The sequence below is a fragment of the Pseudochaenichthys georgianus genome, chromosome 8 (genome assembly GCF_902827115.2).
Source record: "Pseudochaenichthys georgianus chromosome 8, fPseGeo1.2, whole genome shotgun sequence".
In the NCBI taxonomy this organism is placed as follows: domain Eukaryota; kingdom Metazoa; phylum Chordata; class Actinopteri; order Perciformes; family Channichthyidae; genus Pseudochaenichthys; species Pseudochaenichthys georgianus.
In genome coordinates, this window is record NC_047510.2 from 34,956,052 (window position 1) to 34,969,895 (window position 13,844).

Sequence of the window (13,844 nt, forward strand, 5' to 3'; positions counted from 1 at the left end):
TATACACCTGAACATCAGCAGGAGAGGACTCTTTAAAGTAGAGACACTACATACTGATATTAACCTGGAAATTGGCATAAAATGTCCTCTTTAAAAATATATTGGATTAATTACAAAAATCTAGAGACATTGCTTTTTTGAAGTGAACTTCTTAGTTTTATTTTTCCATATAATTTGTTTTACTTTATTATTTGCCCTACTTGTTCGTTTGCTCACAGCATGTAAAGCGGCCTTGGGTCCCTTGCAAGGTGCTTTAATAAATGTAATCTTATTATTAGTTTGTTCAAGGTGGTTTTTGAATTTTGTTTAAGCGTTTAAAGCCAAGATAATGTCTTGATTTCCAATCTGTCTCGCGCTATATTCCACTCTGCGCCTACAATTGAAGTGGCTATTGTTTTTTCTCCAATGAGAAGGAGGACAAAGACTTTCGGCGCCTCTGTCTTCTACCATGAGTGTCAAACTTAACGCGTAAGATGGCACCTCTGTAGTAAAGGTCCTCATGTTCACACGAGAGCGATGACATTCAAACTTTCCAAAAGATGCTCAGAGTACTTTACGAATCCTCCCACGTGAAAAGCACTCGAGTGGCAAATCCATCAGTGACACAAGTATTCGTCCCGCAGTCAATACGGTTTTGTGTTTTAATTTACATTCGCTTCTTAGTATAAGGGTGAAGAGGTAAAACCCCCAGAACAAGCTGGATATTTTACATTTCTTTATAGATTTGATATAGTGATTAACTTACTGGGTATTTTGCGCCTCCAGCCACACAATCCTGAGCAGCCTTTTTAAATCAAATCAAATCTCTCTGCCATGCCTTCAGTACATGGGTGTGAGAAGGAGAAAGAGGACGTTACCAACCAAGAACAACCTCGTTCAACACTCAGCTGCGCGAAGGTAAGATCAGCAACTCAGCTGCAAACTCTCCTATTTAGAGTATACATATTTAATGTATTCATTCAATATTAAAAGGTTTTCTTACATACCATAGCAACAATCAATCTTCTGGCACATTACGACTTCTTCTGTGCTGATTTAAAGTTGTAACGGATATTATTTCACAATCAGTTTGCTTAATAAATCATATTTTTTGAAGGGAGTTTTATAAAAAGTCTGCATAATTTAATTGGGAAAGTTTGTCTTCTCATGTTTTCTCTTGATTCGACTCGTTTTGAATCAAACCCTACTTTTGAAATCACTCTCGCACAAAGACATGTAAATATATATTATCTGTACACGTCATCCTATTGCTGTAAATTCAATTCAACCTGTTATGTACAAATGTTTAATTCTAATTATTTGTTATTGCTGCACAAACATTAATAATGAATTAATCTTATCTTATGATCCAACATCAACTTATTTCAAGTTTTAAGAATGTATTTGCAATGTATCCCATGGTGAATTAATGCTTTTAACACGTTAGTTATGTGGCCATACATTTTCCTAACTTGTGAATCATCGTGCGGTTGATGTTGGTGTGCGTGCAGCTTCGTTGGGAGAGTGAAGGTTGTCAGTTATCCTCCTGAAGCCTCGGTGCAGGTGTCGGCTCTGCTGAGGAAACCTCAGGCTGGCATTGTAACTGAACATGAAGCAGCAGGTGTGTGAGGCTCGAAAACTGACACGACTTTTGATTTTGAGAGTGCTTTTTAGGATACTCAGACATGTTATAGTCACTTAACAATACAAGCTGACGAATTAGGGCAAGGGAAATACAAGTATATAGATTTTATAGAACTGCTTCGATTTGGCATGTGGAATATTTATAAGAGATTCGTAGAGAACCCTTTTATTTCTTATTATCCTGTGGGAACTGTTACCTTTCATATCTTATTTTAAGAGGTGGGAGAAGTACTCAGGTCTTGTACTTGAGTGAAAGTAGAAGTACTCAGGTCTTGTACTTGAGTGAAAGTAGAAGTACTCGGATCTTGTACTTGAGTTAAAGTAGAAGTACTCAGGTCTTGTACTTGAGTGAAAGTAGAAGTACTCAGGTCTTGTACTTGAGTGAAAGTAGAAGTACTCGGATCTTGTACTTGAGTTAAAGTAGAAGTACTCAGGTCTTGTGCTTGAGTAAAAGTAAAAGTACTCAGGTCTTGTACTTGAGTTAAAGTAGAAGTACTCAGGTCTTGTACTTGAGTTAAAGTAGAAGTACTCAGATCTTGTACTTGAGTAAAAGTAGAAGTTCTCAGATCTTGTACTTGAGTAAAAGTAGAAGTACTCAGATCTGGTACTTGAGTAAAAGTAAAAGTACTCAGATATTGTACTTGAGTAAAAGTAGAAGTACTCAGATCTTGTACTTGAGTAAAAGTAGAAGTACTCTGATCTTCTACTTGAGTAAAAGTATAAGTACTCAGATCTTGTACTTGAGTAAAAGTAGAAGTACACAGATCTTGTACTTGAGTAAAAGTAGAAGTACCAGAGTGTAGGAATACTCTGTTACAGTAAAAGCATTCAAAATGTTCCTCAAGTGAAAGTAGAAAAGTATTCTCATCAGAATATAGTGAAAGACAGTGAAAGTAGTCGTTGTGCAGATTGGTCCATTTCAGAATAATATATATGATATGTTTTATAATGATTGATCATGAAAGTGTTCTCAAAGCTGGTGAAGGTGCAGCTAGTCTGAGGTACTTTGTAGACTGCAGGGTAGCTGGTGAAGGTGCAGCTAGTCTGAAGTACTTTGTAGACTGCAGGGTAGCTGGTGAAGGTGCAGCTAGTCTGAAGTACTTTGTAGACTGCAGGGTAGCTGGTGAAGGTGCAGCTAGTCTGAAGTACTTTGTAGACTGCAGGGTAGCTGGTGAAGGTGCAGCTAGTCTGAAGTACTTTGTAGACTGCAGGGTAGCTGGTGAAGGTGCAGCTAGTCTGAAGTACTTTGTAGACTGCAGGGTAGCTGGTGGAGGTGCAGCTAGTCTGAAGTACTTTGTAGACTGCAGGGTAGCTGGTGAAGGTGCAGCTAGTCTGAAGTACTTTGTAGACTGCAGGGTAGCTGGTGAAGGTGCAGCTAGTCTGAAGTACTTTGTAGACTGCAGGGTAGCTGGTGAAGGTGCAGCTAGTCTGAAGTACTTTGTAGACTGCAGGGTAGCTGGTGAAGGTGCAGCTAGTCTGAAGTACTTTGTAGACTGCAGGGTAGCTGGTGGATTCACTCCAGGTGGAACTAAAGTCTGATTCAACACTTGATTATATTTCACATCATTCATCCACATCTGTGAAGTAACTAAAGGTATTAAATACATGCCGTGGAGTAAATGTACACCATGTACCTCTGAACTGTAGTGAAGTAACATAAAATGGAAATACTCAAGTAAAGCAGAAGTACCTCAAAATTGTACTTCGGTACAGTAATTGAGTAAACCTTAGTTACTTTACACTACGCTTTTTGCACAATTTTGCAACGTCTGAACAGCCGTCCACTTTAAAATAGTTGTAGTTTGCCATATACTCATTGTCCTAAGTGTTTTTTAGTTGTTAAGGTTATTCGTATAATTACATTTAAATCTGGTGTAAATACTTTTTTCGCATCCTTTTTTAATGCGAAATTGTTCTTAGAAATACTTATTTTTTATTATCCTTATACGTTTCCTTTTTTGTACCTACTTCGCACATTTTGTTGTTGTTGTATTGTTTATGTTCGCCCCATCAGATACCAAAGCAAAGGACTTGTATGTATGTGACTTGTTACTCTGATCGCTGCTCTGATCCCTACATTTCCTTACAGGGATTAATATCTTATTTGATCTCATTATTTCCCCAGTAAACCATGCCTCGGTCGTTCCTCGTGAGGAATAAAAGGACTCACCTGTTGGTGCATTTAAAGGAATCCTATAAACAGCACTCTCAGCCCCCTGAAGGAGAACCAGAGAGGAGGGGTCCTTCGTCCCCGATGTTGGGGGTCAAAGACTTTCTGTCGTGCTCACCGTCTCTCAGCGCCCCCACACACGGTCCCTGGCCTTCAGGTACTAAAGGTGTACTGTAGCAGTGAACTTTTCTGTCTCTTATTGGTTGTGTTTCTCTTTTAAAGGTCACCTATTGTGCAAATGATTTTTTTGGCTTGTGTAACTATTAGCCAATCACCAACCAAGGTAACCCCCCCCCACCTTATCACCTGAATCTCCTCCTAGAGCACCATTGAGTTATTTTTAACCAAATATCCCATAATTCATCACATTTTTAACATGGAAGTCAATGGAGAAACTCTTCAGACTTCAACAATCTTCATGCAACTTCAACTGCTAACTGCTCCTTCATACTTTCACTCAGAAACCTCATTCCAACTTTAAAATATTACACATCTTTCTGACATTATTCGTGTCACACAACTTTTAAATCTGATGCGTACTTTTAGAGATATTAAACATTGTTCAGACCTTGGTAAAGAGGCCTTCTTCAGATTTTTGAGTGCGTGATGTCACAGCTAGAGTGGAGGACAGTTTGAAATTTGCCTTCATATTTTCTTTTAAACCTGCCATCATTCCCAAACCCTACATTCCTGAGACATAATTTTTCATGACAAACGTAGGAAAACATCTCGTAGCTTGAAAGATAAAAAACAATTAAGCAAAAATAATTAAACAAAATGCCTCTTGAGGGCATGAAGTGACAAAAACGTTCAACATGTCTCCATTAAGTTCCTCACCCCACCACAGCAGCCGCACACCTTTAGTTAATCTGCCAAAAAGGCCACGTTATTAACCCGAAAGTACACACAAAGTACACTTCAGATGCTCAAGTTCCTTGACATGCTTCACGCTTTGAAATTTCACCGATATCTGTTACGGTTCTTCAACAAAACGTTCACATGTAAGAGGTCTATCTCTCATTCAGAACAATGAAAATGCTTTCCTCTCACTGATCACCATGGAAACCTTTGATCTCTGGACACGTCGTTAGCTCAAATATAAACACCTGTGTCATTGAACACGATTATGTCATAACTCCAATTGACATGCTCAGAGCAGCAGACTTCAGATACAGGTTAATGGTCCGGCCCTCAACATGTCTATGTGCTATTAGTGAGTTTTCCTCAAAAGCTGTTGCCATGGCAACGCATCCCTCGCCGTAAAATATGAAATAAAATAAAATATTGCTATAACTCCTATGAAAATGGTCAAAAAGTGCTCAAACTTCACATGTGTGCTAACAGTCCAGCTGTGAAGACATCTATTTGACAGTTTTAAGATTTCTTCAAATGCTGTTGCCTTGGCAACACAATGCTCACTATGAAACACGGTTTCCTCATAACTTCAGTTCAAATGCTGGAAATGGTCCACAACTTCACAGGTTTGGTAACGATGCAGCCATCAACGCATCTAAAGGCCCTGACACACCTACCCGATTTTGGGAGTCAGAGGCCGTCAGAGGCAGTCGGGCATTCGCGGCGCCCTACTCAGGTTGGTGTGTCCCGCAACCGCCGTTGCTTTACGGCACATTTTCACACCTCCCGCGGCCGATTCAACATGTTGATTCAACATGTTGAATCGGCCAAAGAAAGACGGCCAAAGAAATCATTCTGATTGGCTGTTGCCTCTTTTGAATGACGAATACACACTACCGCTGCCTGCTGGTAAGGACAGTTATTGCCACTCGTCGACTGAAGTCTTTGCGATGTGTTCGTAGGCGGGCGGCGTAGGCGGGCGGCGTAGCCGACGCAGGCGACTTAGCGGACGTAAAAGTCGGGACGCCTTCGGTACGCGTTCTTTGGTCTCAGGTTGGTGTGTAGCGGCCTTAAGCGTATTATGGGGTGTCATCAAATGCCGTTGCCATGGCGACAGATCATTCGCCATGAAGTTAGTTCAAAAGTTTGCAGTTCAAATATTCTGCTGCTTTTCCAAGCCTTTTTACTTTCTTTTCTTCTCTTATCACACATTCAAGCCCCCAGTGTTCATTATCATTTCAATCTAAATTCTTCACTTTCTTCTTACACATTACTTTTCAGCATTAGCAATTCAGCGTCAGCTTTTCAGCATAAAGCATTCCCACTAGCAATTTCTTCAGGAATTGCATTCTCTAGTTTTCACCTAAAGTAACACACAGAGAATCAGCACTTTTGAAACAGGGCTGAAACAGAGGGGATTATGGGTAATGCTGCAATGATCTGTGCCATGAGTCTTTCTGGTTCTTTTGGTAGTTGCTTTATGTCACTTCAGAGTCATTTTGAGGGTCTTTGTAGTCGTTTTCCCGTATGCAGTTTCTGCAATACTCACACCAACAACCATGCCACGTTCAAAGTAGCTTTCATCCCCTTTCTTCCCCATTTTGATGCTCTGTTTGAACTTCACCAGGTGGTCTTGAACATGTCTAAATGCCTAAATGAATTTACTTGCTGATTAGATATTTGCGTTAACGAGCAGTTGAACAGCTGGACCTAATAAAGTGGCCAGTGAGTGTATTGATTTATTAGATGATTTTATAATAAGCTAATAATCTGAATCTGTAAAAGCTGTCAGATATATGCAGTGGAGTAGACGTATTAAGTAGCATAAAATGAAAATGCTGCTTCAAAATATACTAAGATCCTGAGTGTGTGTGTGTGTGTGTGTGTGTGTGGGTGTGAATGTTAGCTTCCCTAGTTAAAGTGGTGCTGCTCTGCGTGAATGAGGTGTGAATAGCTGAATAACTCTCAGTATGTAAAAAGCTTTTACCATTATTCACGAGTCTATGTACACTTTACTATCATTCATATATACAGTATATTATTGTCATGATTTTGGATTTATGTTGTTTTCATTTTCCACCTTTTTATTTTGAAATGTTTTCCTCCTTGTCTGGTCCTTTTTCCTGTGTTTGCCTTCCTGTCTAAGGCCCATTCCCAAACCGCCCCCTACACCCTACCCCCTACCCCCTAGCCCTCCGTTTGCGCGTTTGCGTGGAGGGTCCGCCATATTAAGGGCTGTTCCAAAGCAACAAGTGTGGAGGGGGAGTGGGCTATCAAGCCCTCAGACAGCGAGTCTGCAGCGGTGCTGACTGGAGACCGGTCTCTGCCTGACCGGAGTCACGCTGTGTGTGTCCGTCAGGAAACACGCTGTTAACAAGTAGTTCCAGCAAACATCCACTGATAAACTGCGATGTTAACAACCTCATGATAACCTCATATGTTTTTAACTTAGGTAAAGGTAAAGGTGTGCATTTTATTATAAAGTTGTGTATATTTACAGACCGTTGCAAAAACTAAGAAGCTTATAAACATCCGGTTTAAAACTAAGAAGCTTTGAAACACAATGAAAGATGTTTGGAGTTTTATTTGAGTTATTAATTTAAACTTTTTTTCTAAGAGATGCTGATTTAAAACCGTTGATACATACAGTTACAGCATTTCCTGTTTCTGCCGGAGAGAGGGGAGGCCGTCCAAAAGCTTGCTGCTGTATTTACTCCCTCCATCTGAGTTCACTCCGTCACGGAGGGGTAGGGTCGAGGGAGTGGTTTGGGATTGGGCCCAAAGCTTCCCTCCTGTGTCTGATTGTCTCATTGTGTTCACCTGTTGTGTTTCTGCCTCCCCTGCCCAGCTGTGTCTTGTCCTGTGATTACCCTGCTGTGCATTTAGTCTCGTCTTGTCCTGTGCTCCATGTCTGTTCGTCGTCTCTCCTGGTCCACGCTACCTGTCCCCCTCCATGTTGGTTTTTCTTCTCCTCATACTGCCATACTACGGTCCTATTTCCCTCCAACCTTGACAGTACGAGCAGACCAAAGATGGACCTAGCAGTATTCTTTGAGGATGAGGTTGACAAATTATCCTGCAAACTTTTATGTATTCTTGGAGAGTGGATGAGGGCTCGTGGTAAAGAGGCTCAGGAGGCTGCTCTTTCACGGGCACGCCGGGAGGTAGCAGATAAGCCCTGGTTAAGGAGCTCACTGCCGGAATTTTTAAGGGACTTTGTGACTTCCCCAGACAGACTGCCTGCCTGCCTCAAACCCTGTGCCCCAGCAGCCAAGTTTTCGGCTGCGGCTCCAGCCCCCAAGCGACCGGCCCGAGCCCAAGCAGCCATGGTTCCGGCCCCAGCAGCCATGTTTCCGGCTCCGGTTCTGGCCCCAGCAGCCATGTTTCTGGTTCCGGCCCCAGCAGCCATGTTTCCGGCTACGGTTCCGGCCCCAGCAGCCATGTTTCAGGCCCCAGCAGCCATGTTTCCGGCTCCGGTTCTGGCCCCAGCAGCCATGTTTCCGGCTCCGGTTCTGGCCCCAGCAGCCATGTTTCCGGCTCTGGTTCTGGCCCCAGCAGCCATGTTTCCGGCTCCGGTGCTCCGGCCGACGCCAGCCCCCCTTGTCCTGTCGGCGTTGAATGTTGTATTTTGATTTGATATACTATTTTTTTTATTTGTAATTGTTAACTCTTTTCCACTTTTAAAAGTATTTGTATTTTAATGATGAGCACACTGGTCCTGTAATAAAATAATTTCCCAATTTGGGATTTTTAAAGCTGTCTGTCTGTCCGTCCGCCCATCCATCCATCTATCTATCCATCTATCTATCTTAAGGGCTCAAAATGCCAATCAAAGACCCTGGGAATTCATCGAGAAAGGATTTGTAATAAACTAAACACATGTTCTTCCTCCTCACAGTGGAGGGCAGAGAGGTTCCTCTGCAGGGGTCTGAGAGGGAGCGGCATCTGGAGGGTCTGGTCTTCATGTTGCTGAAACACACTTCGCACACTGACCTGCGATCCCCCGTCAGCGAGTGTCCGCTCTGTGAGAAGGTGAGAAGCCTCTGAACCATCACACGTCCTTATCTGATGCTGTTATGAAAGAGGAAACTATGAGTGAACAACGACAAAAGAAACTGCCATGATACAGAATTAGCAACATGTCAGAGAGAGGCCGTTTCTAAATGTCGAGTATACATGCTGCAGAGCCACTATTTCAAGTATGTCATCGAGTGGCGCCGAAGGGCTGTTTAAATGCCCAGCATTCGGCGCCACTCGATGACGTAGTATACTTGAAATAGTGGCTCTGCAGCATGTATACTCGACATTGAGAAACGGCGATGATACAGAATTAGCAACATGTCAGAGAGTGACACAGCACAGGGGATCAGTGTGTAAAATAACATCTGTAGGTTGTACTGTTAGGATAAGATATATTTGATTGATCCTTCATTTGGGAAATGCTTTTGTTGCAGCAGCATATAAAACAGGGACATTAAAAAGAGTAGAAAAAAGTTATACAATATAAACATCTCAATATAGAAAGGTTCAAGGTTAGTTTATTTGTATCGCACATTTTAAGACACATAGGCATTTAACACATAGTTAAAAACAAAACGGACAAAGTGGTGATAAAATAATGGTTGAAAATACAAGTTGACCGTAAAGATATAAATCTGTAAACTGACAAATGATGAAACATTATTGAAGGGCCTAATTACAGTTTACATAATCTAAAAATAGGATATTATTAACATTAAGCGAGCAAGGAATGGCATATTAAATTAAATATACATGTAAAAAGTGATTTTAAACTAAGGGGTTTGATTGCAACATGTCTTCTTCTTCATGTGATCTAAATGGTTATTTAAAAAAAGGCCTGCACTTCTTAACTGTAATTGTTCCTCAATAGAGCATTCTGCTGTTTAACAAAGGATGTTGAATTAATCCCTGAGGACATTTGTGATCGTTGGTACTAAGTACAGGTCTTTGCATACATTCGTAACTTCATTAACACAAGCGTTGTACTCAAAGAGTTGCTTCACAGAGATGCTAAGTGAACACAAAGGAACATTATACGACTCAAAGAGATGCTAAAATAACTCTTAAAGACCATACAATTGGGCAAACAACCACAAGGAGACACTAATTAACTAGAACGAGACTCAGAATGAGAGAAAAAGACTACAAAGTGCTGCAAAATGACCAGTTAAATACATAGCACGTCATGCTAGCTGTCTTTATGCTAGGCTAAGCTAACTGGGATAGCCGTAGCTTCATATGTAAAGACAAGACCTTATAGTTGCATCTTCTCACAGTTTCTTTCTCCCTCAGTCTCTTTCAGGAGTTGGTCTTCAGGCTCATCTTCACACGGCACTCTCTCTTCCTTCACCTCAATCTCCCTCCGCCGGAGACCCCGTGCCCTTTGGCTTCAGAGCATTAGGCAGCTATGGCAGAGCTAAGGTACAATACTCACTGAGAATCATAATGTATAAGAGAAATACTTTGATCCAACACTGAGAACTATACAAATACATCTATAAAATGTGCAATACTTAATTGTTATTACCAGGCATTGCCAATATAACTCAAAACAATGTACTTTCCTTTTCTAGTTTACTTAATGAATTAGCTTACTTTAATATAACCTATGGGTCATTCCAGAATTGGAGGACATTTCATGTCCCCCATATAAAAAATCTAATAATCCATGCCCAAAATGCTAAAACATGCACATGTTGTGTTAAACATACTTGTCTTGAGACAAAATGTATATAGATTTGTAGAAATAGTGGTTTCAAAATATTTTTTAAATGCTTGAACATTTTTCTCTTGTCCCCGCTTCTTGGTGACCAACTTGCAAGTCAAATATAACATTTAAAATAGCGATTTTATTTACGTTTTTTGGTATTATTCTATTGATATGTCTCTTGTAATGGTCAAATAAATGTGTTAAATCATAAACATATTTTAAATAACAGTGATTTTGCACAGAAGGTGTGTCCCTCAACATGCGTTCAACCCTGTTACCCAAACCTTTTTAGATTGGCTGAGGAAGTGAACAAACTGTAAGTCAGATGACACAGGAAGGACATCAGCAAGCCATGTGCTAGTGCCATGGGTAGACCACAACTAAGTCCTCTCTTTTAGTTTTCATATTCTTACAATCTTTTCAGTCTTAAAAGAGTGTGGCACTCTGACCCACTCAACCCTGTTACTCATATTATCAGAATAAAGCATATCCATTTCAAAGGTATCTTTCTTGCATTAGATATCCAAGTGTATCCATGCCTTGAAAGTACATGCTACATCTAGCAATACTTCCTGAGGTTAAAGCTCAAATTAGCATTGATTTTCAACCCTTTTACTATAATTAGAGTAACAGGGGTAATTCTTCATTGGAAAATATACATTTACTATATTTACTAGCTGGGAAATCACTTGTTTTGATGGTTTATTATCTGTTTTTCCTAAATACATCATAAAGAATTATAAAATAAAAGGTTGATTTTTCTAAAATATTGGTGTCTAAATTGTCCTCCAATTCTGGAATGACCCATATTCTATTTCAGTTATATAACCTCTCCTGTCTATATTGTACTTGTGTCAGTTTTACTTCTTATAAACATGAAATATTTATAGGTTTGGGAGAAAGTTAGTTTATACGGTAATGCAACCCTTATGTTTTGTTTAATGTTTACTCAATTTAATCGATTTTATGTTCTGTTTCTTAGCTAAAATGTAAAAATGATGGGTCAACAATGTCGAGTTGGGTGAATGTCTCCATATTTTGAGTTGGTAAAACTTACTAATGTGTGTGAAAACAATAAGTTGAACCTACAAGAAAAGTTTTGTGGGCTTTACACTTTTATTTGCACCTAAACACTTTCATTAATTGCTCTATTACTATATTGTAAGCCATCTCTGGCAAAATAGCAGACATTTCAGTGCAAAAACACGACTTATTAGAGTTTCTGAAGTGAACATTGGGTTGTTCTCGTGTCTGATTCAGTGTGAACATGTGTGTGTGATTTCAGGAGCGTAACTTTGGCTGTCAGGTGTGTGGTAAGGTGTTCAAGCGCTCGTCCACTCTGTCCACACACCTGCTCATCCACTCAGACACCAGACCCTACCCCTGCCAGTACTGTGGGAAGAGGTTCCACCAGAAGTCAGACATGAAGAAACACACCTTTATACACACAGGTGAGTGAACACTACACAGACACCCAAGAGACATGGCGCCAAACGACCACAAAGACACGGAAGAAATGACCACACCACAAATGAACTAGATAGAGACTCAAAATGACTTGAAAGAGGCTCTCTCCGCTCCAGCCACGCTCCTCTTCTTTACATCCCCCGCACACGTCTCCGAACAATGGGAGACCGAGCCTTCTGCTCGTTCGCCCCGCGCCTCTGGAACTCCCTCCCAGATCAGCTGAGATCTGCCCCTTCCACCGAGGTCTTCAAAACCGGCCTTAAGACCCTCTTCTTTCGGCAGGCCTTCCAATCAACTTTGAGCACGGTACACCTGGAGTACTGCCATTTTTATCGCTATCTCCGACTTTTATTTTTGTACTCTATTTTATATTTTATTTTTTGATTTCTTATTATTATTACAATTATTTGTTTAATCTCTCAAAGTGTATCAGTATCCCTTGTTGTGAAGCACTTCGAGATTTGTCTTGGCAGATGAGAAGCGCTATATAAATTTAAATTTATTATTATTATTAGAGACTCAAAATGACTACAAAGAGACTCAAAGACTCAAAATTACAAAAAGAGACAACAAATTACTACAAAGAGACTCATGATGACTATAAAAAGATGCAATGACGAAAACTACTGAGGATCATAAAACGAACACGAAGATAACATTACTAAAATAGACTAACCACAAATAGGCTCAAAATGATAAGAAATAAAGACAAATGTACCTCAGAGCCTCCAAATGACCAGAGACAACAACAAGCTTTATAAATGTAGATTCTGTGTCTTGCTTCGAAACATTATGGCTTTTTGAATATCTGTGTCCAGGAGCCCACTCTCTGATAATCGTCCATGCTTCCTCTGACACTCTGTGTACGTTCTCCCTCAGGTGAGAAACCCCACGTGTGCAAGGTGTGCGGGAAAGGCTTCAGCCAGAGCTCCAACCTCATCACGCACAGCAGGAAGCACAGCAGCTACCGGCCGTTCAGCTGCCATCGCTGCCGGCACAGCTTCCTGCGCCGCGCAGACCTGCAGAAACACAGAGAGACGCCGTGTGGATACACGGAGACATACACACAAAACTGAGACTATCAGGCAGTGGAGTGGTGCAGGGATGAGTCCTACAACCTGGACATTAGTAAGAATTATAGCAGTAGGAGTCCCTCGGCTTGAAGTCGAAGGGTTTTTGGTTTGGCAAAGTACACATCCGTTACTCAAGTAGAAGTACAGATACTCGTGTTTAAAAATACTCTGGTAAAAGTAGAAGTACTGACTAAACTTCTTTACTCAAGTAAAAGTAAAGAGGCTTTGAAGTGTGCTTCAGTAAAAAGTACCCATAACTAGCAGCTGCTTTAAAGAGTACCTGACCTCCCTTTATATTAATAGAACAATAATGTCATTGTTAGCTAATGAATGTTTCCATGGTGAACAACGGCAACATGACAACGTTTCCATTGGTCCCTCTTCTTTAGAGAAGACCAGGAAGTGATGGATACACGGATCGTGTTCCAACCAATAGGCACGCAGAATAATGACCACGCACCAGACACACATTCAGACTAAAGGAACCAGCTGTTTGGGAAATGAGAGAAGTAGAAAGTACAGGTATTTGAGTTCAACATGTAAGAAGTAGAAAGTACAGGTATTTGAGTTCAACATGTGAGAAGTAGAAAGTACAGGTATTTGAGTTCAACATGTAAGAAGTAGAAAGTACAGGTATTTGTGTTCAACATGTAAGAAGTAGAAAGTACAGGTATTTGTGTTCAACATGTAAGAAGTAGAAAGTACAGGTATTTGAGTTCAACATGTAAGAAGTAGAAAGTACAGGTATTTGTGTTCAACATGTAAGAAGTAGAAAGTACAGGTATTTGTGTTCAACATGTAAGAAGTAGAAAGTACAGGTATTTGAGTTCAACATGTGAGAAGTAGAAAGTACAGGTATTTGTGTTCAACATGTAAGAAGTAGAAAGTACAGGTATTTGAGTTCAACATGTAAGAAGTAGAAAGT

The 13,844-nt window shown here is 40.5% G+C and overlaps 1 protein-coding gene across 1 annotated transcript; it reads left to right on the forward strand.

Moving 5' to 3' along the window:
• Positions 1 to 814: 814 nt before the first annotated feature.
• LOC117451585 (zinc finger protein Gfi-1b) lies at positions 815 to 13,202 on the forward strand. The gene is made up of 6 exons (XM_034089969.2): positions 815 to 897; positions 3,749 to 3,950; positions 8,547 to 8,680; positions 9,962 to 10,090; positions 11,665 to 11,830; positions 12,726 to 13,202. Exons 2-6 carry the CDS (start codon positions 3,755 to 3,757, stop codon positions 12,920 to 12,922), a joined length of 822 nt encoding a protein of 273 aa, XP_033945860.1. The 5' UTR covers positions 815 to 897; positions 3,749 to 3,754; the 3' UTR covers positions 12,923 to 13,202.
• The last annotated feature ends 642 nt before the right edge of the window (positions 13,203 to 13,844 follow it).

Bases quoted from the DNA above. Each gene is read 5' to 3' on its own strand.
- LOC117451585 (XM_034089969.2), top strand. From the start codon at position 3,755: ATGCCTCGGTCGTTCCTCGTGAGGAATAAAAGGACTCACCTGTTGGTG. The intron at 3,951-8,546 runs GTACTAAAGGTG...TCCTCCTCACAG, and splicing joins ACACGGTCCCTGGCCTTCAG to TGGAGGGCAGAGAGGTTCCT. The intron at 10,091-11,664 runs GTACAATACTCA...GTGTGATTTCAG, and splicing joins GCAGCTATGGCAGAGCTAAG to GAGCGTAACTTTGGCTGTCA.